The following is a 26174-nucleotide window of genomic DNA, read 5'->3' on the forward strand; positions in this document are numbered from 1 at the left end:
ATGGCCCACAGCTGCACCCGGTTCATCCATCGCCGGGGACCGTCCACTCGGACCCAAGCCGTCTCCAAGAGAGGCAAGAGACCAGCGATCCAGCGACGGCCTCGGGCTCGAGTCCCAGGTGAATAGAGCAGCCCTGAGTGGCCTCCTTCCTCTCCAAAGCCAAGGCCTCCCTGGGACGGACTTCTATCCCCAAGGAAGTCAGTCGGTCTCACGGGGCAGGGGCAGGACCCACACACGGCCATGCCCTGCTGCTCCGAGAGAGGAACCAGCTATGGGCGCCGGGCTCTGCAGGCAGAGGGGAGAGGCCGCACTCCGCGGCCCAGGGTTCTGCCTGGCTGGCGTCACCCCCATGGGCAGCCGCTGGGCAGCATTGCCTGTTCCGAGAAGGGCAGCCCCTCATCTCCCCTACCTGACAATGGCCCCTTGGGTCACCCGTGACATCATCATGGACATTGTGACCCCTGCCCTCCTGGGACCATCCCTGTGTCACGTCTGCACCCAGTACTGGCCTCACAGCCTGGCCCCTGCCCTGCACCAGGCCACTTCCCTGTTGGTGAGGAGGGTGGGGGGCGACCTCCCTGCCCCCTGCTCCAAGCTCCCCACCCCGGCAGGAAGGCTGGCCCTGGAGGGTGGTCGCAGCGCCTCCCCAGGTGTAAGCAGTCCCCAGGCCGCCTGGTTGGGTTGGAGCTTGGGCTGAACTTGAGCCCCAAATGGGCCAGGGGGATTGTCCAGGGTCTTGGAGAAATGGGCTGAGAGTGAACTGAGCCATGTCCGGGCTGAGTGGACGGCTCCCATATCCACCCGGGTGGGACCCCACCCCGTTCACAGGCCCGGCCCATGAGAGGCCAATGGGGAGCAGCCAGGAGGAGGGACTCCCGTGTCAGCCAAGCCAGCCAGACCATGACGCAGGTGGGCACTGTGGGCCGGACCTGGAGGGGGCAGGAAGAGCCTCTGCCACGCCCGGACCCCCTGGGCTCCTGACCAGCCACCCGCCTGCAGACTCGGATGACACTAATGCCAGCGGGCCCCCAGCTGCCCTCCTGGAGGGGCTCCTGCTGGGGGGTGGGAAGCCATCACCCCCCAGCCCCCGTCCGGGGCCCTTCTTCTACGTCGGAGGCAACAACGGGGCTGCGATGTGAGTAGCGGCCTGGGCAGCCCTGTCCCGCTGAATACCCACCTCCTGCTCCCAGGGCCCAGCCCGGCCTCCGCTGGCCGCCCGCCGGCCCCACCCCCTCACCTGGGCCCCCAAGTCACCCCCACCCCGGCCCCCCTGCAGCATCAGCTCCTACTGCAAAAGCAAGGGCTGGCAGCGCATCCAGGACAGCCGTCGGGGGGACTACATGCTGAAGTGGTGTGAGGTCAAGAGCCGAGACAGCTACGGCAGCTTCCGGGAAGGTAGCGGGAGCCGGCGCCACAGGCGGGCAGCCTGCAGGGGCCTCCTGGGCCGGAGCACAGGGCAGACTGGAGGGGTGGGGACCGAGGTCCTGCACGCCCTCCACACGTGCCCTGGCCTCTGACCTCCAGGAGAGCAGCTGCTGTACCAGCTTCCCAACAACAAGCTCCTCACCACCAAGATCGGGCTGCTCAGCACGCTTCGGGGGCGGGCATGGGCCATGAGCAAGGCCAGTAAGGCGTCGGGGGGGACCCAGGCCAGGTGAGTCTGCCCCTGCCCCTGAGCCTGCCCCCTCCCTGCCCCTGCCCCTGCTCCTGCCCCCACCCCTGCACCTGCCCCTGGCCCTGCCTCTGCGCCTGCCCGTCCCTGCCCCTGCCCGTCCCTGCCCCTGCCCCGTCTCATCCCTGCCCCCGCCCCTGCCCCTGCCCCATCCCTGCCCTCTCCCTGCCCCCACCCCTGCCCATCCCTGCCCCGTTCCTGCCCCTGACCCTGCCCCATCCCTGCCCCTGCACCCACCCCTGCCCCTGCCCCTGCCCCCGCCCCTGCCCCTGCCCCATCCCTGCCCCATCCCTGACCCTGCCCCTGCCCACCTGTGCTCCCAGGCTGGCCCTAGCCCCCACCCATCAGCACCCTGAATCCACCTTCCACCTGTCCTTTAGAGGGCCAAACGCCCATCCCATAAACCCACCCTCTTCCCCGCGGCTAAACAGGGAAGATCCCACACGTCCCCAGCCCACTGGGCCTGACACCACCCACCCGTCCGTCTCAGACCCACCCGTCCGTCTCACAGACCCACCTGTCAATGTGCCTTCACCCCAAACACCCGTCCATCCAAAATCCCACACCATGCCACCGTCACCCGTGGGTGCCCTGAGGGAGGCCATCCATCGCTCACCCAAGTCTGGGCCATCCATCCCAGCGACCTCGTCCTCCTGCTCCCAGCCCCACCCACTGCCCTTCTATGGACCCACCCATCCCTCCCCACTTCATTGGCCCATTTTTGCACCAAGCACCCACCCAGCCAACCACAGCTGCCTCCATCTGCACCCCCCGCTCCCGGTTACCCATGACGTCAGCCTTACACCACGTCCAGCGTCCACTTCCAGCCTAGAACAACACGGCTGTTTCCCCTAGGCACCGCGGTCTACCCAGTCGCCTCCTTCCATCAAAACTCACGTGTCCGGCCAGGCGCGGTGGCTCACGCCTGTAATCCCAGCACTGTGGGAGGCCGAGGCAGGTGGATCACGAGGTCAGGATATTGAGACCATCCTGGCTAACATGGTGAAACCCTGTCTCTACTAAAAATACAAAAAAATTAGCCAGGCATAGTGGCGGGTGCCTATAGTCCCAGCTACTCGGGAGGCTGAGGCAGGAGAATGGTGTGAACCCAGGAGGCGGAGCCTGCAGTGAGCTGAGATCGTGCCACTGCACCACTGCACTCCAGCCTGGGCAACAGAGGCAGACTCCGTCTCAACAACAACAAAAAAAAAACCCTCACGTGCCCGCCCACTCACCACCCGTGCCCCATCCCCCAGTCCCCACCCACTCCAAGCACCATGAGTTGGCCCCTCGGCCCAGGCCCTCTGTCCCCTGGGCTGCAGGCTGGGAAAGGACGCAGCAGCGCCCACCCTGGAGGACCTCCCGTGGACAAGCCCAGGACACCTCCGGCCACAGAGGTAGACTCACTTAGCCCAGCTGGGAGGGGCCCTTCAGACCGAAGTTCAGACCTAAACCTGGTGTAGTCTGAAAAGGAGAAAGCGGGGAGGGGGTCCCACACAAAGGAAAACCACGAGCTAGAGTCAGAGGTTCAGCCCGGCCAGGCAGAGATCCACGCTGACCGGCCGGTGAATGCAGAGCTGGGCGGGGCCGGGGCTCAGGCCACGCGCTCTGCCCATCCCAGCCGTGAGGACGCTGCCATAAGCTGGTGTCTCATAAATGGCTGAGATGGCGCCAGCCGGGAGGGCAAACATGAGGGAAAAAGCAGCCAGCAGGAGGGTCCCAGGTGGGGCCGGAAGGACGCGGCCAGCAGCACAGCCCGTGGGGGGGCCTGCAAAGGGGCAGGAAACGCAAAGTCCCCACAAGGAGAACGGCAAGGACGCCAGGTGCCAGTGCCTTCGCTCCCTCCCGCCGGGCCAGACTGGGCCTCAAACTGCCCACCCATCCTGGGGCGAAGGACCAGCAGCTCATCCTCCTGCCTCCCTGCCCTGCAGAGTCCTGAGAATGGAAGAGTTTTTCCCAGAGACCTACCGCCTGGACCTCAAGCACGAGAGGGAGGCTTTTTTCACCCTGTTTGATGGTGAGAGGCGGCTGGCGGGACACCAGGCTGGCCCTGGGGAGACAGGGTCAGGGCTGGACCAAGGTGGGGGCCGGTGACGGCAGGGCTGGGTCTGGAGGGGCTGCGTGGGGCTGGAACGAGAGGATGTGGTCAGGAAGGGGCCAGGGCTGGGCCTGGGCCTGGTGGGGGCTGAGGCGTTGGAAAGGGGAGGGTCTGGCCTTCCTGGAGGTTGGGGTATGAGGGCACTGGGGCCAGGGCTGGAGCTTGGTCCTGGTGGGCGTGGTCGAGGCAAGGGCAGGAGCTGGGGCCAGGCGTGTGGTTAGCGTAGGGCCAAGGCTGGAGTCGCGGGGCCTAGGGTCGCAGCCGGGAGAAGAGGGTCCTGGCCGCGCCTTAGGAGGACTAGGAGGGGCGTGGTCGGGCTGGGGGCTGGGGCGGGTGGTGGGCGGGGCCAGGGCTCAGGCGATCTTCTCTGCAGAAACCCAGATCTGGATCTGCAAGCCCACCGCCTCCAACCAGGGCAAAGGCATCTTCCTGCTCCGGAACCGGGAGGAAGTTGCCGCCCTGCAGGCCAAGACCCGGAGCGTGGAGGACGACCCCATCCACCAGAAGACGCCGTTCCGGGGGCCTCAGGCGAGGGTGGTGCAGAGGTGCGGCCACAGGTGCCCAGAGGGGTGAGGGTCTGGGCGGGCTGACCCGGGCCCTACTGGTGCAGTCAGCAGGGCCGCCGAGGAGCCCTTGGCCGTGGAAGGCAGCCGCTCCACCAGCCCCTGTGCAGACCACAGACGGGCCCCGTGTAGTCAGCAGAGGGGAGGGGTCACACCAGGCCGGGGTCACAGACACACGATCCAGGATTGAGGGGTTGGTCAGTTTGTCCTTCAGCTGGGGCCCCCTCTGTCCTGCAGGTGGCCTGGCCTGGGTGGCCTCCCGGCTGCCAGCCCCCCTACTCCCCAGCCCAGTCAGCAGCTGCAGCCTTCAGGCCTATGGCCAAGCTGACCACCCCTTCCCTGAGTGGGAGGGCTTCCTCCAGAAAGCCCTGTGGCTGCACGAGGCTCAAGGTTTAGACCTGCCGACCTCACCCCTGCCCCTTGTAAAGCTTCGCTCTGGCCACAGCTGCTGTCCACTGTCCCCAGCTTCCATCGGCTCCTCCTTCACGTCCCTTCACCTGGCGTGCTCCCTCCACCTGCCGTGCTCCCTCTCTCCACCTGGCGCACCCCCTCTGCCTAGCGCGCCCCCCTACACACTGCCTGGCACCCCCTCGCCGCCTGCCTTGCCGGGGTCCAGCCCTAGCGTGTCCAAGGTACCCCAAAGGGGAGAGGCAAGGTGGCGAAAGACAATAAAGACACCAGACACAACATGCAAGAGGACACAGACAAGACTGCAGCCCAGCAAAGGGCTGACAGCCCCGAATGATTTTTACTATAGGCTTATATAGTATCTTATAGAACAATTGTCAATCAGCAGAGCATCAGGCGATTACATAATTATATCTAGATTATCAGGATATTCTCAGAAGTTTATCAAGAACAGTTCTCTTCACGGATGGTCAGTTTGTTCTTCTTTCCTTGGTTACCCTTTTGGGGAATAAGCAAGCTTAATGGTTAACATAACAAAGTCTTATATTAGACTTGGTGGCTCTTGCGGTTACAGGTGCTAGACGGGACCATTGTGTGGTCTCTGAGGAAATGGTCATAGGGACAAGTGTAGCAGTACAATTGGTTATAGGCTTAGAACTGGCACAGCAGTCTCTATTAAGTGCAAGGTTATACTTTAACATTGATTATATAACTATGTATAACAATTTTTCTTTTTTCTAATTTTAGTATTTAACTTTCATTTTTGTTTAGGGCACCAAATTTAATATCCTTGTCGTCTTACTGTGTCCCACAAACTCAAATCTTTTCATAGAAATAACCTCTCATCTATCCACACCATTTTTTCACCATTTATATAATTCTCAGAATATGAAATAAGTTGGGAACTTAACCATGACAAATTTTGCATAGAATTTTTGCCTTTAGGGGAATACCATATTTCCTTTTTTCCCTTATGTGTTCCCATCACATACCCCCACTGGCCATTAACCCATATTGTAGGGACAGGCCCAGGGCCAAATTTTCCGAGGGTAATGTGGTAAGATTTTTCTTCTATCTTTCCAGCTCATGGGTATTGCCCCATTTTCCAAGATCTGGAGTGGGGGTGGGCAGTACTATTACCGAATGAGTAACACTCCCCAGACCTCACCGTGGATCCCCTCCAATAGTTGTCTGCATATATATGATCAACCAAATGCAAAGCAAAATAGCATAGATTATTCCAGCGATACAGAAGAGCCCACCAGCGCCACCTGCTGCACAGGCCTTGGAAGTGGCCTTGCCAACATCCAGAGGGCTCTGAGCCTTGCTCGAGAGCAGCCTTATGCGATCAGGGTCCGGGCCGTCCCTCTCCTGCATGGCCTGCGCCATTTCCCCCTTTTTTATTTTGTAGTTTAAAACGAATAATTTCTTGTTGGAGGGTTTTCACAGATGCGAAGAGTCTTCGGGAGAGCACTGGAAAGAAAATTATAAACAAAATAATTATAAATGCAAAGGCAGCTATATGGTAGAATGATGTTGATAGTATTTTTGAATTTACCATGGTATGGAAAGAATCTACTATGCTTTGAGCGACATCTGCAGGGGAAACTGTAGATAAGTGTGCATGAGAAATGTCAGTAATTTGTTGTTGTAGGGATTGCATATCATAGGTGAGAGAATGGTTCCATAATCCTGTAATGTGATACTGAATTTGTTCCCAGGTTACTTCTGTATGATTGTAAGGAAGGGGAGTTACACAAATCCATTTATAATTATGATGACAAGCTGTAGTTAATTGTACTTTAATATTTTGAATTTCTTGCCCTAAATATAAAACTGCTTCTTCTTTTTTTTTTTTTTTTTTTTTTTGAGACAGAGTCTTGCTCTGCCGCCCAGGCTGGAGTGCAGTGGCCTGATCTCAGCTCACTGCAAGCTCCGCCTCCCGGGTTCACGCCATTCTCCTGTCTCAGCCTCCCGAGTAGCTGGACTACAGGCGCCCGCCACCTCGCCCGGCTAGTTTTTTTTTTTTTGTATTTTTTAGTAGAGACGGGGTTTCACCGTATTAGCCAGGATGGTCTCGATCTCCTGACCTTGTGATCCGCCCGTCTCGGCCTCCCAAAGTGCTGGGATTACAGGCTTGAGCCACTGCGCCCGGCCATAAAACTGCTTCTTCTAAGACATTTATTCTATCTATTAATTTATGGTCTATGCTTTCTTGTAAAAATAAAGCCTTAGAGATATTTAGTGAGAGATGATTAACATGTTGAGCAGTATGTACTTGTACCAAGGCGGTCGCTGAGGCAGCAACCGATCCAATAATAGCAATTAAAGCAGTGATTCCTAGAATTAATGCAGCGATAAATCGTTTAGGTCTAGTTAAGGCTTGTTTTATAACTTGCAAAGCTGCTAATCCGGGGTCCGTGTACCATCCTTCAGATACATTTACAGGCAATAGTATGTAAGTAGGACGCTTTAACACATAGAAATGAGACTGAGAAAATGCAGTATTAAGGCAGTTAGTTATTTTGCATCTTGCACAATTTACTGTATATAGATTATCTTGATAAGAAACTTGTAACTGAGTAATATTGTCATATATTAAAATAGAGAAAGGGGAGCGTACACAAGCTTGATTATTAATTACCTCTTCATTAGTAGGTCTAGTTAAGGTGGTTTTATTAAGTGCAGCTATTAGTCTATATAGTTGTGACTGAGGTTTGTTATTTTTGTGATTAAATATCCAAATAGGTGTTACCCATCCCGGAGAATACCAAGTGTCTATAATTTCATTAGTTTTAATTAACTTGTTGTTGACCCAGTTAATGAACGTATGGCCTTGATTATGATTTAAATAATTTCTGTAGTCATATCCTACACCGGAAATTGACCAATCATAAATTTTATATGAACTATTATAAAGAGTAAAGGTGGTAGTTTTATTATAAAATGCACAATTGTACCATAAAGGTTGCCCATTTTGGTAAGAAATTGGATCCCAAGAATGATCTACTTGGTGGGCATTTTTACATAATCTTATAGAGGAGGGTAGAGTAGTAAAAGGTTCGGTGGTTTTCACCGAAGAATTGTATTCATTAATAGAAAGATAAGATAAGAACCATAAGTAACGAGAATGAGCATCATTGCTCTGACCTGAGGTAAGAGTAGCCTTTTTATCATTGAGGGGTGAATCAGCGACAGCTGTGCGCATGGCCAGTGAGATACACAGTGGCATAGGAGGAGTATTATCTTTAGAGAAGCATAAAGGAACATGATGAGTAGTAGCATAGAAATCAAAGGGCGCAGAAACTCGCGGTATAGTATACGAATTAGAATCACCTCCCATAATTTCAAAGTAGCGAGAAGAAACTTGAATTTCTTCGCCATCCCAAGAAGCAAGATGAAACAACGGAGGACGAGGAACATAAGCCCAATAAGTATTGTTTACAAGATTGTTCATAGGCAAAGGTGCAGAACTTACCTGGACTGTGAGGAGAGCAAGAATAGCAATAAAGACAGTTTCAGGAGTAACAGGTTTGCGTTCTCCCTCCACCAAGGCTAAAGCAGAAGTGGTAAGAGCTTTTATATCACCCCAAGTTGGTAAGTTCCTTTTTCTTGTAGAAGCCGCAAGACGGAATTGAGTCAGATTCAGGGAAGCAAAAAGAGAAGAAAGTTGAACTTCAGGTATCTGATGACTCGTCGCGTGTGGTGGCGGCCGGGTTTTCCGTGGTCGAAACCGTTTCCTGGGTATGGTGGGTTTTGTTGGCGACGGGAGATTATGATGTCTGATTAGTCTGTCCGGTATCCAAATTGGAGTGGCCGAATCTTGGGGAAAAACACAAGCATATCCTCCACCCGAGGTTAACAACACATCTGGTCCCTTCCATTGTCCTGTTAATAAGTCTCTCCATTTAACCAGAGTGACTGGTTTACTTTCTTTTAAGTAGTGCCTCTCGAAGGCTGTTGTGCCCTCATTGTTGACATTAAGATGGTTTAGCACAAAGAGAGCATGAGAAAGAACGTGATGGGGAGAGGAATATTTATACTCTCCTTGTTGTAACTTGTGAATCTGGTTTTTCAAGTTTTGATGTGCTCTTTCAACAATGCCTTGCCCTTGAGGGTTATAAGGAACTCCTGTGACATGACTAATGGACATTTGTATACAGAAATTTTTAAAACCTTTTGCTGTATAAGCTGGAGCATTATCTGTTTTCAAAGTTTGGGGTTTTCCTAAAACTGCAAAGCTCGCAAAAAGATGATGAATAACATCCTTTACAGCTTCTTCAGTTCTGGCTGTAGCCCACACAGCATGAGAAAATGTGTCTATAACTACATGTACATAAGATAATTTTCCAAACGAAGTTATATGTGTTACATCCATTTGCCAAATAGAATTTGCCCTTAGTCCCCTGGGATTTACTCCCATGGGTAAGGAAGGGTGCTATTGAGGGCGTATATGGCATTGCTTTACAATCTGTCTAGCTTGTTCCCTAGTTAGTTGAAACTGCAGTGCTAAAGCTCTAGAACTTGGATGATGTATAGCATGACTTTGTTTGGCTTCTTTCCACACGGAAAATACTTGCTGTGTTAATTTGTCTGCCATAGTGTTCCCTTCTTGGAGACTTCCTGGTAACTGTTTATGAGCTCTAATAGGACCCACAAAGAACCTTTTTACTCTTTGTGTAATGGCAGTTTGTAATTGTGCTAACATATTATGAATAGTGCTTTTTGTAGGAGAAAGAGGAGCTGATTCAATATGAGGAAATAGATTTACAATGTACATGGAATCCGTATACAAGTTAAATTCTTTTTCTGTAAGTTTACTAAATACTTCTATAACTGCTAATAGTTCTACCTTTTGAGCAGATTGCTTAGGATATTGTGTAGAAAACTGTTTCCCAGCTATAATATAAGCTGCGGTTCCGTTAGAGGAACCGTCCGTAAAAACTAAACTAGCTGGAGGTGGCAGAGGGGTAGTACTAAATTTTCTATGGAAGATAACTGGATGTGTTTTGATAAATTGTAACAAGGGATGATTTGGCAAATGATATAAAGTTTGTCCCTTATAATTACTATAACAAATTTGCCAATTGATCATTATTTATTAATAACATATCTAGTTGTTGAGCTGTATAAGGGACAATTATACTATTAGGTTCTTTTCCAAACAATTCTTTAGCTCTTTGTCTTCCCTTATATAATAATAACGCAACTAAATCTGGATATGAAGCTAACACTCTTTTTTGGGCTACTGGCAAATGTAGCCATTCTAGAGGCCCTTCCTGCCATAGACATCCGGTAGGGGTATATTCTGTATTTAACAAAATTAAAGAAAATGGTTTAGTATAGTCCAGACGTAGCAAGGTTAGGTTATTTAACTTTTGTTCTATAATCCTTAATGCTTGTTTAGCCTCCTGAGTCAAAACTCGAGAGGATGTGGGTTGCTGCGGCCATTAAATTATTCAAAGGAGAAAGTTTTTGTTCTTTGTTCTTGACCAACCCTGCTACGAAGGGCGGTTTTGATATTAATGGCACCTTTTCATCTTCAGTGTTTGGACTAGGGAAAGTTGAATAAGAAGGCGGATCTTTAAGATCACTAGGCTCTTTAGACAAAAACAATGCATGTTTAATAATACCCCATAAAGAAAATGCATAAATAGGCATGTCTTTCCCACCATTGGTCTGATACCACTGTGACATATTTTTTCCTACCCTATCCCATATTTCTTCATCTAAGGTGCCCTCTTCTGGGAACCAAGGACTTACCTTTTGCACAAACTGCAGAAATTTTACTAATTGATGTGTATTACCCTTAATACCTACCCTTTTCAGGGTATATTTCAAAATATCTACATATAAGCTTCTATCTGAACTATGGGAATTTCCCATGGCACCTAGCTTCTCAGTAATATGTTCTTGTACTTTTTACCTCCTCTCTCTACCGGAAACTTCCAGGGGGCCTGCAGAACCCTTGAGGTAAAGTCCAACCTTGCCCCGAAATCTCACCTCAATATTATACTTACCCCTTCAGGTCCCTGTTCGGGCGCCAATCTGCCGGGGTCCAGCCCTAGCGTGTCCAAGGTACCCCAAAGGGGAGAGGCAAGGTGGCGAAAGACAATAAAGACACCAGACACAACATGCAAGAGGACACAGACAAGGCTGCAGCCCAGCAGAGGGCTGACAGCCCCGAATGATTTTTACTATAGGCTTATATAGTATCTTATAGAACAATTGTCAATCAGCAGAGCATCAGGTGATTACATAATTATATATTGATTATTAGGATAGTCTCAGAAGTACATCAAGAACAGTTCTCTTCATAGATGGTCAGTTTGTTCTTCTTTCCTTGGTTACCCTTTTGGGGAATAAGCAAGCTTAATGGTTAACATAACAAAGTCTTATATTAGACTTGGTGGCTCTTGCGGTTACAGGTGCTAGACGGGACCATTGTGTGGTCTCTGAGGAAATGGTCATAGGGACAAGTGTAGCACAATTGGTTATAGGCTTAGAACTGGCACAGCAGTCTCTATTAAGTGCAAGGTTATACTTTAACATTGATTATATAACTATGTATAACAATTTTTCTTTTTTCTAATTTTAGTATTTAACTTTTCATTTTTGTTTAGGGCACCAAATTTAATATCCTTGTCGTCTTACTGTGTCCCACAAACTCAAATCTTTTCATAGAAATAACCTCCCATCTATCCACACCATTTTTTCACCATTTATATAATTCTCAGAATATGAAATAAGTTGGGAGCTTAACCATGACAAATTTTGCATAGAATTTTTGCCTTTAGGGGAATACCATATTTCCTTTTTTCCCTTATGTGTTCCCATCACATACCCCCACTGGCCATTAACCCATATTGTAGGGACAGGCCCAGGGCCAAATTTTCCGAGGGTAATGTGGTAAGATTTTTCTTCTATCTTTCCAGCTCATGGGTATTGCCCCATTTTCCAAGATCTGGAGTGGGGGTGGGCAGTACTATTACCGAATGAGTAACACTCCCCAGACCTCACCGTGAATCCCCTCCAATAGTTGTCTGCATATATATGATCAACCAAATGCAGAGCAAAATAGCATAGATTATTCCAGCGATACAGAAGAGCCCACCAGCGCCACCTGCTGCACAGGCCTTGGAAGTGGCCTTGCCAACATCCAGAGGGCTCTGAGCCTTGCTCGAGAGCAGCCTTATGCGATCAGGGTCCGGGCCGTCCCTCTCCTGCATGGCCTGCGCCACTGCCTGGCATGCGCCTTCCCTTCCTCTCCAAAGCCACTTCATGCCCTCCTCCTCCTCCAGGCAGCCCTCCCGGCTCCTACTGCGGTTATGCCCTGGGGCACCGATCAGGGTGCCAGGCCCTTCCTCCCAATTCCCCTGACATATTCCGGCCCAGAAATGCCCCCTTTCTCTAGAGATCACACCTGGGTCAGAGGCGGGGCGCTGAGGAAATGGCCCAGGCCTGGGGTGGGGTGTCAGGGGACGCAGGCCAGCCCCGCGGCTCAGCCCAGCAGCCCCGATGTGGTGCCCCCAGGTATATCCAGAACCCGCTGCTGCTGGACGGGAGGAAGTTTGACGTGCGCTCCTACCTGCTCATCGCCTGTACCACACCCTACATGATCTTCTTCAGCCACGGCTATGCCCGCCTCACCCTCAGCCTCTACGACCCCCATTCCAGCGACCTCAGCGGCCACCTGACCAACCAGGTAAGAGTCTGCCGTAGGTGAGGGCCCTCCCTGTGGCCTTGGGATGAGATTAGAGGGAGGTTCTCACTGCTAGGGGATGCAGAGGGGGTGTGGCTACAGATGGAGGTGGCCCAGGCCTGGAGGTAGCCTGGGCTGCCCCCCGCCAGCAGTCAGCACTGCCTCTCACCTCCCTCTTTTGCGCACAGCAGAAGAAGGGCGTGGCAGGGACCCCGTTAGCTGGGGAAAGGGCTCAGAGCCCTGCAGCTCCCAGTGCACAGCCTGGCTCCCAAGCTGCAGCTGGGTTTTCTGAGGATGGGGTCTGGGCGGGCATGGGAACCAAGGGGATTCTGAGGCCGTCAGAGGAGGGGCCCTGTGGGCAGAGGTCTCCGGGGAAGGACCTTCATGGGAGTCCAGGTAGGGGCCTTCTGTGAGGATCTGTGGGGTCTTCACAGCTGAAGGGGGGTCTCAGCAGATGAAGGTGTTTGTGGGAGGGTCTTTGCAGGCAGGTCATGGTGGGGCTGAGGGAGGCTCTCAGGGAACCCCCAGGGAACAGGCCCTCTAGGTTAGGGGGCAGTTCTCCTGGGGACCCCCATGAGGACAGATGCCCTGGACACTCTGGGAGCCAGTCTCCAGGCACCGTCTGCCCCCAGTTCATGCAGAAGAAGAGCCCCCTGTACATGCTGCTGAAGGAGGACACGGTGTGGAGCATGGAGCACCTCAACCGATACATCAACAACACGTTCTGGAAAGCCCGGGGCCTCCCCAAGGACTGGGTCTTCACCACCCTCACGGTGGGTGCACTGTGCCCTCCAGCCTGGTGGTGAGATCCCTCGGGGTGGGGGGCATGGCCGGGCTGGGCACCAGGCACACAGACGTCCCTGGCGTGCATGGGCGGCTGCGCTAAAGCGTGACCTGACCGTGTGGAACCAAACCCTTCCAGCGTCTCCACTCACTTAGCTGGTAGCGCCTGTCCCCAGCAGCCAGCAAAGGCCCAGATGGAACGCCCAGCCGGGGGTCTGTCTGCACAGGTCCCTCTGAGCAGCCTCCCTGTAGGGTCAGGGGACAGCTCAGCTTCAGTGGCAGCCACCGTGTGAAGAGTCTTTGTTCCTTTCAGATCCTCCACTTGGCAGGGTAGGGCCGACAGCAGCCCCCGGCCAGGTGTCCTGGAGCAGCAGCAGCCCGTGCAGGTTCCCTTCCATGGGGTACCTCCATGCAGGCTGGACTCTCCTAGCTGAGGGCCGTGTGCCGTGGGGTGTCCTCATTTTGCAAGGTTCCTTTCCATGGGGTACCTGTGGGGTACTTCAAACAACCCTGGCAGCAAAAGCCCTTGAGCAGCATGGTGTGAGGCTGGGATTAAAACGGGGCTTGGCCGAAGGACTCCTTATCTGTCTTGGTCACCTCGGCCAGGCCCCGGAAGCGGCAGCCAGGGACGGTCCTTCCTCACCCACAGGTGCGTGTCACTGTGGCTGGGACGGCGGCACTCAGAGGAGCCCCCAGTTACTTTCCTCACATCTCCCAAATTCTCTCTTGTGATAATTCACAGAACACAAAATTCACCATTTTAAAGTATGCAGTTCAGTAGTTTTTAGTATTTCAAAAGTTGTGCAATTACCACCACCAATTCCAGAACATTTCATCACCCCAAAAAAGAAACACTGTACTAACAAGCTATCACAGCTACATTGCTGGCCAGTCCTGGCCACCACTGATGGACCTTCTCTCTCTCCTGTCTCCTTTCTCTTAGCGTGGTGTTTTCAGGGTTCATCCACGAAGTCCACGTATCCTTTTCTTTCCTTTCCTTTCCTTTTTTTTTTTTTTTTTGAGACAGAGTCTTGCTCTGCCGCCCAGGCTGGAGTGCAGTGGCCGGCTCTCAGCTCACTGCAAGCTCCGCCTCCCGGGTTCACGCCATTCTCCTGTCTCAGCCTCCCGAGTAGCTGGGACTACAGGCGCCCGCCTCGTCGCCCGGCTAGTTTTTTGTATTTTTTTTTTTTTTTTTTGAGGTGGAGTCTCGCTCTGTCGCCCGGACTGGAGTGCAGTGGCCAGATCTCAGCTCACTGCAAGCTCCGCCTCCCGGGTTTACGCCATTCTCCTGCCTCAGCCTCCCGAGTAGCTGGGACTACAGGCGCCCGCCACCTCACCCAGCTAGTTTTTGTATTTTTAGTAGAGACGTGGTTTCACCGTGTTGGCCAGGATGGTCTCGATCTCCTGACCTCGTGATTCGCCCGTCTCGGCCTCCCAAAGTGCTGGGATTACAGGCTTGAGCCACCGCGTCCGGCCAATTTTTTTGTATTTTTTAGTAGAGACGGGGTTTCACCGTATTAGCCAGGATGGTCTCGATCTCCTGACCTCATGATCCGCCCATCTCGGCCTCCCAAAGTGCTGGGATTACAGGCTTAAGCCACCGCGCCCGGCCTTCTTTTTTTTTTTGAGACAGTCTCACTCCATCGCCCAGGCTAGAGTGCAATGGCACAATCTCAGCTCACTGCAACCTCCACCTCCCAGGTCCAAGCGATTCTCCTGCCTCAGCCTCCCAAGAAGCTGGGATTACAGGCGTGCGCCACCATGCCTGGCTAATTTTTGTATTTTTAGTACAGACGGGGTTTCACTGTGTTGGCCAGGCTGGTCTCAATCTCCTGACCTCGTAATCTGCCCGCCTCAGCCTCCCAAAGTGCTGGGATTACAGGCGTGAGCCACCGCACCAGGCCATGTATCCCTTTCATACAACATTCTTTCATATGGATGGACCATATTTTGTCATCAGTTGGTGGACGTTGAGTTGTATTATTGATCTATTATGAAATGCTGTTTGTATGAACATATATTTTCAGTTCTCCTGGGAAAATACCCAGGAATGGAGTCGTGGGGTCACAGGGTAACACACTTTAACTTAACCATGAACCACTTTTCCAGTTTCTCCAGATCTTGCCAACACTTGTTATTTTCCTTTCTTTTTTAAAAAAATCACCGTCCAGTCTGGGTGCAGGGATACCTCATTGTGGGCTCGATTTCCATTTTGCTAATGACAAATAACTTCATGTGTTCACTGGCCAGCTGTGTATATGCTTTAGAGAAATGTCTATTCAAACGCTGTGGCTGGTCTTTATTGTCCAGTTGTAAAGGTTTGTTGTTGTTGTTGTTGTTGTTGTTGTTGTTGTTGTTGTTGTTGTTTTGAGGCAGAGTCTCGCTCTGTCGCCCAGGCTGGAGTGCAGTGGCCGGATCTCAGCTCACTGCAAGCTCCGCCTCCCGGGTTCACGCCATTCTCCTGCCTCAGCCTCCCGAGCAGCTGGGATTACAGGCGTCCGCCACCTCGCCCGGCTAATTCTTTTGTATTTTTAGTAGAGACGGGGTTTCACCATGTTAGCCAGGATGGTCTCGATCTCCTGACCTCGTGATCTGCCTGCCTCGGCCTCCCAAAGTGCTGGGATGACAGGCGTGAGCCACCGCGTCCAGCCAAAAGTTCTTTACATATTCTGAACACTAGGCCTTTATCAGACATATGATTTGCCAATATTCTTCTCGCATGTTGTGGCTGTCTTTTCATTTCTGATAATGTCCTTTGATCACAAAAGCTCTTAGTTTCACGAAATACAATGTATCCATACTTTTTCCTTTGGTTACTCATGCGTTTAGTATCATATCTAAAAATCCATTGTGCCAGGTGCAGTGGCTCACGCCTGTAATCCCAGCACTTTGGGAGGCCATGGTGGGTGGATCACCTGAGGTCAGGAGTTCAAGACCAGCCTGACCAATATGGTAAAACCCCATCTCTACTAAAAATACGAAAATTAGCCAGGCGTGGTGGTGGGTGCGTGTAGTCCTAGCTACTTGGGAGGCTGAGAAAGAAGAATTGCTTGAACCCAGGAGGTGGAGGTAGCTGTGAGCTGAGGTCATGCCACTGCACTCTAGCCTGGGCAACAGAGCAAGACTCCATCTCAATAAATAAAAATAAAAATAAAAAATAAAAATCCATTGCACTCTGGGAGGCTGAGGCAGGTGGATCACCTGAGGTCAGGAGTTTGAGACCAGCCTGGCCAACATGGAGAAACCCCATCTCTACTAAAAATACAAAAATTAGTTGGATGTGGTGGCATGCATCTGTAGTCTCAGCTACTCGAGAGACTGAGGCAGAAGAATCACTTGAACCCAGGAGGCAGAAGTTGCAGTGAGTGGAGAATTGCACTGCTGCACTCCAGCCTGGGTGACAGAGCAAGACTCCATCTCAAAAAAAAAAAAAAAAAAGAAAAGAAAAGAAAAGAAATTGCCAAATCCAACAGTGTGAAAATTATACTTATGTTTCTTTCTAAAATGTTATAGTTTTAGCGCTTACATTTAGTTCTTGGATCCATTTTCAGTTAATTTTTGTATATGGTGTGAGTTAGGGATCCAACAGCATTGTCTTGCATATGGCTATCCAGTAGTTCCAGCACCATTTGTTGAAGAGACTATTCTTTCCCCCATGGAATGGTCCTGGCACAGCATCCGAAACCAATTGACCAGAGCTGCATGGGTTTATTTTTGGACTCTCAGTTCCATTCCATTAGCATATATGTCTGTCTTTATGCCAGTACCACATAGTTTTGATTGCTGTAGCTTTGTAATAAGTCCTGAAATTGGGATATGTGAATCTTTCAATATTGCTCCTTTTCAAGATTATTTTGGCTATTCAGGGGCCCCTTACAATTCCACAACTCCATATGAATTTTAAGATTGGCTTTTTCATTTCTGGTGAAAAAGTCCATTGAAATTTTTCTTTTTTTTTCTTTGAGGCAGAGTCTCGTTCTGTCACCCAGACCGGAGTTCAGTGGGGCAATCTCAGCTCACTGCAACCTTGCCTCCCAGGTTCAAGAGATTCTCCTGTCTCAGCCTCCCTAGTAGCTAGGATTACAGGCACCCACCACCACGCTCGGCTAATTTTTGTATTTTTAGCAGAGACTGGGTTTCACTGTGTTGGCCAGGCTGGTCTCAAACTCCTGACCTCAGGCGATCTGCCCACTTTGGCCTCTCAAAGTGCTAGGATTACAGGTGTGAACCACTGCACCCAGCCTCATCGAAATTTTAATAGGCATTGTGTTGAATCTGTAGGTCACGTAGTAATGACATCTTAACAATATTTAGTCTTCTGATCTATGAATATAGGATACCTTTCCATTTTTCTAGGTCTTCTTCCATTTCTTTCAGCAATGCTTTGTAGTTTTCAGCATACAAGTCTGTCACCTAGGGTAAATATTATTCCCAGGTATTTTATTATTTTGGCACTTGTGAATAGAATTATTTTTTAAATTTCCTTTTTGGATTGTCCATTGCTAGTGTATAAAAATAAAACTGGCCAGGCGCGGTGGCTCAAGCCTGTAATCCCAGCACTTTGGGAGGCCGAGACGGGCGGATCACTAGGTCAAGAGATCGAGACCATCCTGGCTAACACGGTGAAACCCCGTCTCTACTAAAAAATACAAAAAAAACTAGCCGGGCAAGGTGGCGGGCGCCTGTAGTCCCAGCTACTCGGGAGGCTGAGGCAGGAGAATGGCGTGAACCCGGAAGGCGGAGCTTGCAGTGAGCTGAGATCTGGCCACTGCACTCCCGCCTGGGCGACAGAGGGAGACTCCGTCTCAAAAAAAAAATAAATAAATAAATAAATAAATAAAACTGATTTTTGTGTGTTGATCTTGTATCCTACAACTTTGCTGAATTCACTTATTAGCTCCGTGTGTGTGTGTGTTCTTCAAGATTTTTATATAAGGATCATGTCGCCAGGCGCGGTGGCTCAAGCTTGTAATCCCAGCACCTTGGGAGGCCGAGATGGGCGGATCACGAGGTCAAGAGATCGAGACCATCCTGGCTCACACGGTGAAACCCCGTCTCTACTAAAAAAATACAAAAAACTAGCCGGGCGAGGTGGCGGGCGCCTGTAGTCCCAGCTACTCCGGAGGCTGAGGCAGGAGAATGGCGTAAACCCGGGAGGCGGAGCTTGCAGTGAGCTGAGATCAGGCCACTGCACTCCAGCCCGGGCGACAGAGCGAGACTCCGCCTCAAAAAAAAAAAAAAAAAAAAGGATCATGTCATCTGGGAATAGAAACAGCTTTACCTCTTCCTTTCAAATGTATATGCATTTTATTTCTTTTCTTACATATTGCTGGCTACTTCCAGAATAATATTGAAAAGAAGTAGCAAAAGCAGGCATCCTTGTTTGTTCCTGATCTGAGAAGGAAGGCCATGGGTTTCTCATAAATACCCTTGTCAGGTTGAGGAAGTTGCCTTCTATTCCCAATTGGTTAAGTGGTTTTTGTTAATATTATAGAAGGATGTTGAAATCTGTCAAATGCTTTCTCTGTATCCACTGAGATGATCATGTCTTATTCTCCCTTCATTATATTAATGTGTTGTATTGCATTGATTAACTTTCATATGACAAACCTCACTTGACGATAGTATTGAACCATTTAAATGTAAATATGCTGTTGGATTTGGTTTGCTAGTATTTTAACGAGGATTTTTGTGTCTGTGCTTATAAGCAGTATTGGTCTGTAGCGTTCTTTTCATGAACGTCTTTGACTGGGGTGGTATTAAGGTAACACTGGCCTCATAGCATGTTAGGATGTGTTCTTTCCTTTTATTTTTGGAGTCTTTGTGAAGGATTGGTGTTCTTTGTTTGGAATAATTCACCAGTAAAGCCACCTGGGTTTTTCTCTGTAGGAAAGTTTATTATTATTATTACTAATACTCCTGCAATCTTTACCTGCTATAGGTCCATTCAGATTTTCTAATCTTTAGTCTGGTCTGGTTTGTTTTTCTTTTTCTTTTTCTTTTCTTTTCTTTTTTTTTTTTTTTTTTTTTTGGAGATGGAGTCTCACTCTGTCACCCAGGCTGGAGTGTGGTAGCCCAATCTCGGCTCACTGCAACCTCTGCCTCCCAGGTTCAAGTGATTCTCCTGCCTCAGCCTCCCAAGTAGCTGAGACTACAGGTGAGCGCCACCACTCCCAGCTGATTTTTTGTATTTTTAATAGAGATGGGGTTTCCCCATGTTAGCCAGGATGGTCTCGATCTCCTGAACTCGTGATGCGCCCGCCTCGGCCTCCCAAAGTGCTGGGATTATAGGCGTGAGCCACGACACTTAACCTCAAAGTATTTTTAAGTTTCCTTTGTGAACTTTTCTTTGACCCATTAGTTGCTTAAGGGCATGTTATTTAATTTCCACATATTTGTGATTTTTCCAATTTTCCTTCGGTTATTGACTTCTAATTTCATTCCATTGTGTCAGAGAACATACTTCATTATTTCAACCCTTTAAAAAGTATTGAAGAGGCCGGGCGCGGTGGCTCAAGCCTGTAATCCCAGCACTTTGGGAGGCCGAGACAGGTAGATCACGAGGTCAGGAGATCGAGACCATCCTGGCTAACACGGTGAAACCCCGTCTCTACTAAAAAATACAAAAAACTAGCCGGGCGAGGTGGCGGGTGCCTGTGGTCCCAGCTACTCGGGAGGCTGAGGCAGGAGAATGGCGAGAACCCGGGAGGCGGAGCTTGCAGTGAGCTGAGATCCGGCCACCGCACTCCAGCCCGGGCGACAGAGCGAGACTCCGTCTCAAAAAAAAAAAAGTATTGAAGAATTGTTGGAGCTGGTGTGGCGGCACATACCTGGGATCCCAGGTCCTCAGGAGGCTGAGATGGAAACGTTGCTTAAGCCCAGGAGTTTGAGTCCGGCCTGGGCAACATAGCAAAACCCCATCTTTAAAAAAACAACAAACAAACTTACTATTCATTAAGTGAATCATTAAAAAAACAAAAACAAAAACCACTTGAAACTTGTTTGTGGCCCGGCATATGGTCTCTCCTGGAGAATATCCATGTGCACTGGGGAAGGATGTGTGTCTTGCCTTTGGGTGGAGGGTTCTGTGGGTGTCTGTTAGGTCTTTTTGGTTTATCATGTTGTTCAAGTTTTCTATTCACTTGTTAGTCTTCTGTCTCTGTACTGAAAGTGGGATATTCAGTTGTCTGTTTCTCCCTCCAGATCTGTCAGTTTTTGGCTTTGTATGTTTTGAGGTTCTGTTATTGGGTTCGTGTATGTTTATGATTATTAGATCTTCTTGGTTTATCATTATAAAACTTTTCTTTTACTCTGTAGTAATAATTTTTGTTGTAAAGTCTATTTTCTTTGACATTTTAGAGCCACTCCAGTTCCACTTTGGTTACCATTTGCATGGTATATCTTTTTCCATCCCTTTACTTTCCACCTATTTTTGTCTCTGAAACTAAAGTATCTTTTGTAGATGGTATATCATGTTTTTTAATGCACCCCGTCAATGTCTATTAATTGGAAAGTTGTTTCAGAGAGATATTTTCTAGTGTACCTTTTTTTTTTTTTTTTTTTTTTTGAAACAGAGTTTCACTCTTATTGCCCAGGCTGGAGTGCAATGGCGTGATCTTGGCTCACTGCAACCTCCGCCTCCCGGATTCAAGCGATTCTCCTGCCTCAGCCTCCCTAGTAGCTGGGATTTACAGGCACCTGCCACCACGCCCAGCTAATTTTCTGTATTTTTAGTAGAGACGGAGTTTCACTATGTTGGCCAGGCTTTTCTCCAACTCCTGACCTCAGGTGATCCACCTGCTTCAGCCTCCCAGAGTGCTGGGATTACAGGCATGAGCCACCACATCCGGCTTAGTGTAGCATTTTAATTACCTTGTCATTTATTTTACCATATGTTTTTGAGTTAGTGGTTATTCTGAGGATTGCCATTAATATCATATCTTTTTTTTTTTTTTTTTTTGAGACGGAGTCTCACTCTGTCGCCCGGGCTGGAGTGCAGTGGCCGGTTCTCAGCTCACTGCAAGCTCTGCCTCCCGGGTTTACGCCATTCTCCTGCCTCAGCCTCCCGAGTAGCTGGGACTACAGGCGTCCGCCACCTCGCCCGGCTAGTTTTTGTATTTTTAGTAGAGACGGGGTTTCACCGTGTTAGCCAGGATGGTCTCAATCTCCTGACCTCGTGATCCGCCCGTCTTGGCCTCCCAAAGTGCTGGGATTACAGGCTTGAGCCACCGCGCCTGGCCAATATCATATCTTAATTTACTACAATTAGGGTGAGTCTGGTGGCTTATGCCTATAATCCCAGTGCTTTGGGAGGCTGAGGCAAGAAGATCACATGAGTCCAGGGGTCTGAAAGCAGCCTGGACAACATAGTGAGACCCCATCTCTAAAAAACAAAATTAGCTCAGCATCGTGGTGTGCACCTGCGGTCCTAGCTACTCAGGGAGCTGAGATGGGAGGATCACTTGAGCCCAGGAGGTCAAGGCTGCAGCGAGCCACAGTCAAACCACTGTACCCCAGCGTAGGCGACACAGCAAGACCCTGTTTCTAAAATAAAAAAATGTTTTAAAATAAACAATTCCGTTTTTATCAATACCAAGTTAATTTAAAAGTATACAAAAACACTGCTTCTACACAGCCCTGCTCCTCCCTTATGCTGTTGCCAGAAATTACAGCGGGGTGTGTTTGTGTCCATCAACATAGATTCATAATTATTGTTGTATACAGTTGTCTTTTAGGACAAGACAATCACATACAAAAATACATTTATGCTGTCTCTTATTTAATCACACAATGACCTTTACCGGGGCTCTTTATTTCCAGCCATGAATTCAAGTTACTGTCTAGTGTCGTTTCGTTTCAGCCTGAAGGACTGTAGGGCAGGTCGGCCTCTGCTTTTGTTTATCTGGACTGTCTTAATTTCCCCTTCATTTTTGAAGCAGCTTTTACTAGATGTAGAATTTTTGGTCAACAGTTTTTTTCCTTTCGGTAATTTGAATATGTCATCCCACTGCCTGCCCACCTCACCATTCTCTGATGAGAAACTGGTCATCTCTCTGCGGATGCCTCGTACATGACAAGCTGCTTCTCTCCTGCTGATTTCGACGTTTTCTGTCTTTTGGAAGTTTGCTGATGAGGTGGTGGATCTCTGAGTTTATCCTACTTTGAGTTCATTTAGCTTCTTGAATGTGTTGGTTGTTTTTCATTAAATTGGGAGGTTTTCAGCTGTTATTTTTTCAAATATTGTTTCTGCTCCTTTCTCTTCTCTCCTTCTGAGACTCCCATTATGCATATGTTAGTCCACTTGACGGTGTCCCACCCACAAGTCTCTGAGACTTTATTTTTCTTCTCTCTCTCTTTCTTTCTTCTTTTGTTTTGAGACAGGGTCTCTGTCACCCAAGATGGAGTGCCGTGGTGCGATCTCAGCTCACTGCAGCCTCCTCCTCCTGGGCTCCAGCAATCATCTGGCCCACCAGCCTCGCAAGTAGCTGGGACTGCAGGCGCGCACCACCACACCTGGCTAATTTTTGTATTTTTAGTAGAGACGAGGTTTCACCTGTTGGCCAGTCTGGTCTCAAACTCCTGACTTCAAGCGATCCACCTGCCTTGGCCTCCCAAAGTGCTGGGATTACAGGCGTGAAGCCACTGCGTCCGGCCTCTTTTTCTTTCTGTTCCTCAGATGAAATAATCTCAATTGGCCTATCTGCAAACAACTCAAATCTGCTGTTGAGCCCGTCTAGTGAATTTTTTATTTGTTCTACTTTTCAACTTCAGAATTTCTATGTGATTCTCTTTTATAGTTTTTCTCTTTTCACCAATATTCTCTATTATGTGAGGAGACATCATCCTCATATTTCTTTTTTTTAGACAATCTCACTATGTCACCCAGGCTAGAGTGCAGTGGCACAATCTCAGCTCACCACAGCCTCTGCCTCTTGGGCTCAAGCAGTCCTCCCACCTCAGCCTCCCAAGTAGGTGGGACTACAGGCACACACCACCATGCTTAGCTAATTTTGTTAATTTTTTTGTAGAGCTAAGGTCTCGCTATATTGCCCAGGCTGATCTCAGACTCCTGAGCTCAAGTGATCCTCCCGCCTCAGCCTCCCAAAGTGCTGGCACTACAGGTGTTAGCTATGCGCCCAGCCAATTTTTGTATTTTTAGTAGAGATGGGGTTTCACCATGTTGGCTAGGCTGGTCTCAAACTCCTGAGCTCAAGTGATCCTCCTGCCTCGGCCTCCCAAAATGTTGGGACTACAGGTGTGAGCCATACACCTGGCCCTCACACTTTCTGTTAGTCCTTTCAAGTGGGATCTTCCAAAGATCCCATAAGAAAACAAATAGGGGCCGGGCGCGGTGGCTCAAGCCTGTAATCCCAGCACTTTGGGAGGCCGAGATGGGCGGATCACGAGGTCAGGAGATCGAGACCATCCTGGCTAACACGGTGAAACCCCGTCTCTACTAAAAATACAAAAACTAGCCGGGCGAGGTGGCGGGCACCTGTAGTCCCAGCTACTCGGGAGGCTGAGGCAGGAGAATGGCCGTAAACCCGGGAGGCGGAGCTTGCAGTGAGCTGAGATCCGGCCACTGTACTCCAGCCTGGGCGACAGAGCGAGACTCCGTCTCAAAAAAAAAAAAAAAAGAAAAGAAAACAAATGCGGCCGGGCGTGGTGGCTCACACCTGTAATCCCAGCACTTTGGGAGGCCGAGACGGGCAGATCACGAGGTCAGGAGATCGAGACCATCCTGGCTAACACGGTGAAACCCCGTCTCTATTAAAAATACAAAAATTAGCCGGGCGCAGTGGCGGGCGCCTGCAGTCCCAGCTACATGGGAGGCTCAGGCAGGAGAATGGCGTGAACCTGGGAGGCGGAGCTTGCAGTGAGCTGAGATCGCGCCACTGCGCTCCAGCCTAGGCAACAGAGCGAGACTCCGTCTCAAAAAAAAAAAAAAGAAAACAAATAATTACAATTTTTTTTTATAAATGAAGTCTATTTTGCTATCTCCAGTTCTGGGGATGCACGCCGTTGTTTTTTGAGGCTACGGCTGAGCTGGGGAGCAGAGGATGAAACCAGAGCACATTAAAATACGATAAAATTCACCGTTCTTACCAAGATTTGAGATTTTATGTATCCCATTTGCTATCCGTCTCTTCTGCTATGAAAGAACTGCTCAAGGGCAGAGATTTCCTGTGAGTTTTGCTCACTCGTGTATCTCCAGGGCTTGGCACAGGGTAGGAGCTACAGGAGTTTGTTGAATGAGTTTCTGGCTGTGAGCCTGTGATGCTGAGTGCACGAACGTGTGGGCAGGTGTGGCTGTACAGGTGTGGGTTCAGATGGGAGTGCCGGTGAGGGATGTGGGTGTGACTCTTCAGACCTGGGGTGTGATCAGGGCCTGTAGGCCGCAGCCAGGATGCCTCCCTGTCTCCCTGCAGAAGCGGATGCAGCAGATCATGGCCCACTGCTTTCTGGCCGCCAAGGCCAAGCTGGAGTGCAAGCTGGGTTACTTTGACCTCATTGGCTGTGACTTCCTGATTGATGACAACTTCAAGGTGCTGTCCTGGGTGGCGGGGGCACGGGAGGCAGATAAAAGGAGGCAGGGGCCATCTGCACACCCCAACCACACTGGCAGGCCCCAGGCAGACTCTGCAGTCAGCCCCCACCCTGCCTGCATGCAGCCCTGGGGATGGGTGTATCACGAGGCTCACCTCCTATGCAGCTGGGACAGACCTGCACCCCCTCTAAGGGCAGCCCCTCAGGCCAGGGCTTCAGACCCTCAGAGTTTCAGTGGACAAACAGGAGAGCGACGCTATAGAAAGGAAGCCATCTCCCAGAGCCACCTGGCTGAATGAGGACCAGGGCCTCTGCCCTGCTGGCCCAGTGGGCTCGGGGTGGGGAGGGTCTGACTGGCGTCTGGCGCAGGTATGGCTGCTGGAGATGAATTCCAACCCAGCCCTGCACACCAACTGCAAGGTCCTGAAGGAGGTCATCCCAGGTGTGGTCATCGAGACCCTGGGTGAGCCCTCCAAGCCCCCACCCCACACTCCCACAGCCTGCCCAGTCTTCTTCCCACCCACCCTCTTCCCAAGTTCAGACCCCCACAGATGGGGCTATTCCACCTTGTGTGGCAGCGCCACCCTCTGCCCCCACCTTCCCACACCTCAGCCCACCTGAGTCCTACCCTCACACCCTCTCCGCCCCTCCTGCTCTTCCCAGTCCCAGCCTCTGCCCCCCACTTACCCTCTCTCCCCCACCTGCACCAGACCTGGCACTGGAGACCTTCCAGAAGAGCCTGCGCGGCCAGAAGATGCTGCCTTTGCTGTCCCAGCATCGCTTCGTGCTCCTGCACAACGGAGAGGCCGACGTGTGGCCACGCCTGGGGGGCTCCTGCAGCCTCCGCCGCCGGCTGCCCCCGCCCACCCGCCAGGCCAAGTCCTCCGGGCCACCCACGCTGCGTGCCCCAGACCAGCCGGGCGCCCGCAGGTCTGCGCCACCTCCCTTGGCACCGCAGCGTCCCCAGCTGCCCGGCCCCAGCCCTGACCCGGACAGTGCCCACGAGGGCGAGCCCCAGGCCCTGGGCAAGGAGCAGTCGGGCACAGGCGACAGGCACCCGGACCAAGAGCCTTCCCCGGGGACAGCCACGGAGGAACGCAAGAAGCCTGAGAACGCGAGGCCCTGGGGCGGCCACCCACGCCCCACACCCCACGCCCCAGCCACACTGTCCACCATCAGGGACCTATAAAGGCTACTTTGTTACAAACACAGTCTCTGCAGCAGTCCTGCCACCTCAGCGCCCCTGAGCCCATGCCCACCGGGGTTGCTCCCCGCCGTGCCAGCACTGGCCTTAAAGATGCTTCCCTGGGACTTCCCCAGCCCCCAGGCCCTGCCCCCAGGCCCCACTAGCCCCTACGCCATGGCTGGGCCCTGTCCCTGAGACAGTGCTGAGGGAGGGGG

At 50.8% G+C, this 26174-nt stretch overlaps 1 protein-coding gene across 1 annotated transcript; it reads left to right on the top strand.

Annotated features, from left to right (window-relative positions):
* Positions 1 to 25973, top strand: TTLL10 (tubulin tyrosine ligase like 10). Its single transcript, XM_010377179.2, has 13 exons — positions 1 to 122; positions 477 to 553; positions 829 to 1135; positions 1277 to 1395; positions 1525 to 1654; positions 2995 to 3069; positions 3604 to 3689; positions 4144 to 4315; positions 12275 to 12446; positions 13076 to 13216; positions 24656 to 24772; positions 25143 to 25236; positions 25484 to 25973. The coding sequence occupies exons 1-13, from the start codon at positions 1 to 3 to the stop codon at positions 25960 to 25962; spliced, it is 2091 nt and encodes a 696-aa protein (XP_010375481.2). The 3' UTR covers positions 25963 to 25973.
* The last annotated feature ends 201 nt before the right edge of the window (positions 25974 to 26174 follow it).

Source organism: Rhinopithecus roxellana, chromosome 12, assembly GCF_007565055.1.
Source record: "Rhinopithecus roxellana isolate Shanxi Qingling chromosome 12, ASM756505v1, whole genome shotgun sequence".
NCBI lineage: Eukaryota > Metazoa > Chordata > Mammalia > Primates > Cercopithecidae > Rhinopithecus > Rhinopithecus roxellana.

What these genes read in the sequence shown, in the direction of transcription:
- TTLL10 (XM_010377179.2), top strand. Translation starts at nt 1, where the DNA reads ATGGCCCACAGCTGCACCCGGTTCATCCATCGCCGGGGACCGTCCACT. An exon ending in CTACGGCAGCTTCCGGGAAG is followed by an intron (nt 1,396 to 1,524) that starts GTAGCGGGAGCC and finishes TCTGACCTCCAG; the next exon opens with GAGAGCAGCTGCTGTACCAG. An exon ending in TCGGGGGGGACCCAGGCCAG is followed by an intron (nt 1,655 to 2,994) that starts GTGAGTCTGCCC and finishes CCTGGGCTGCAG; the next exon opens with GCTGGGAAAGGACGCAGCAG.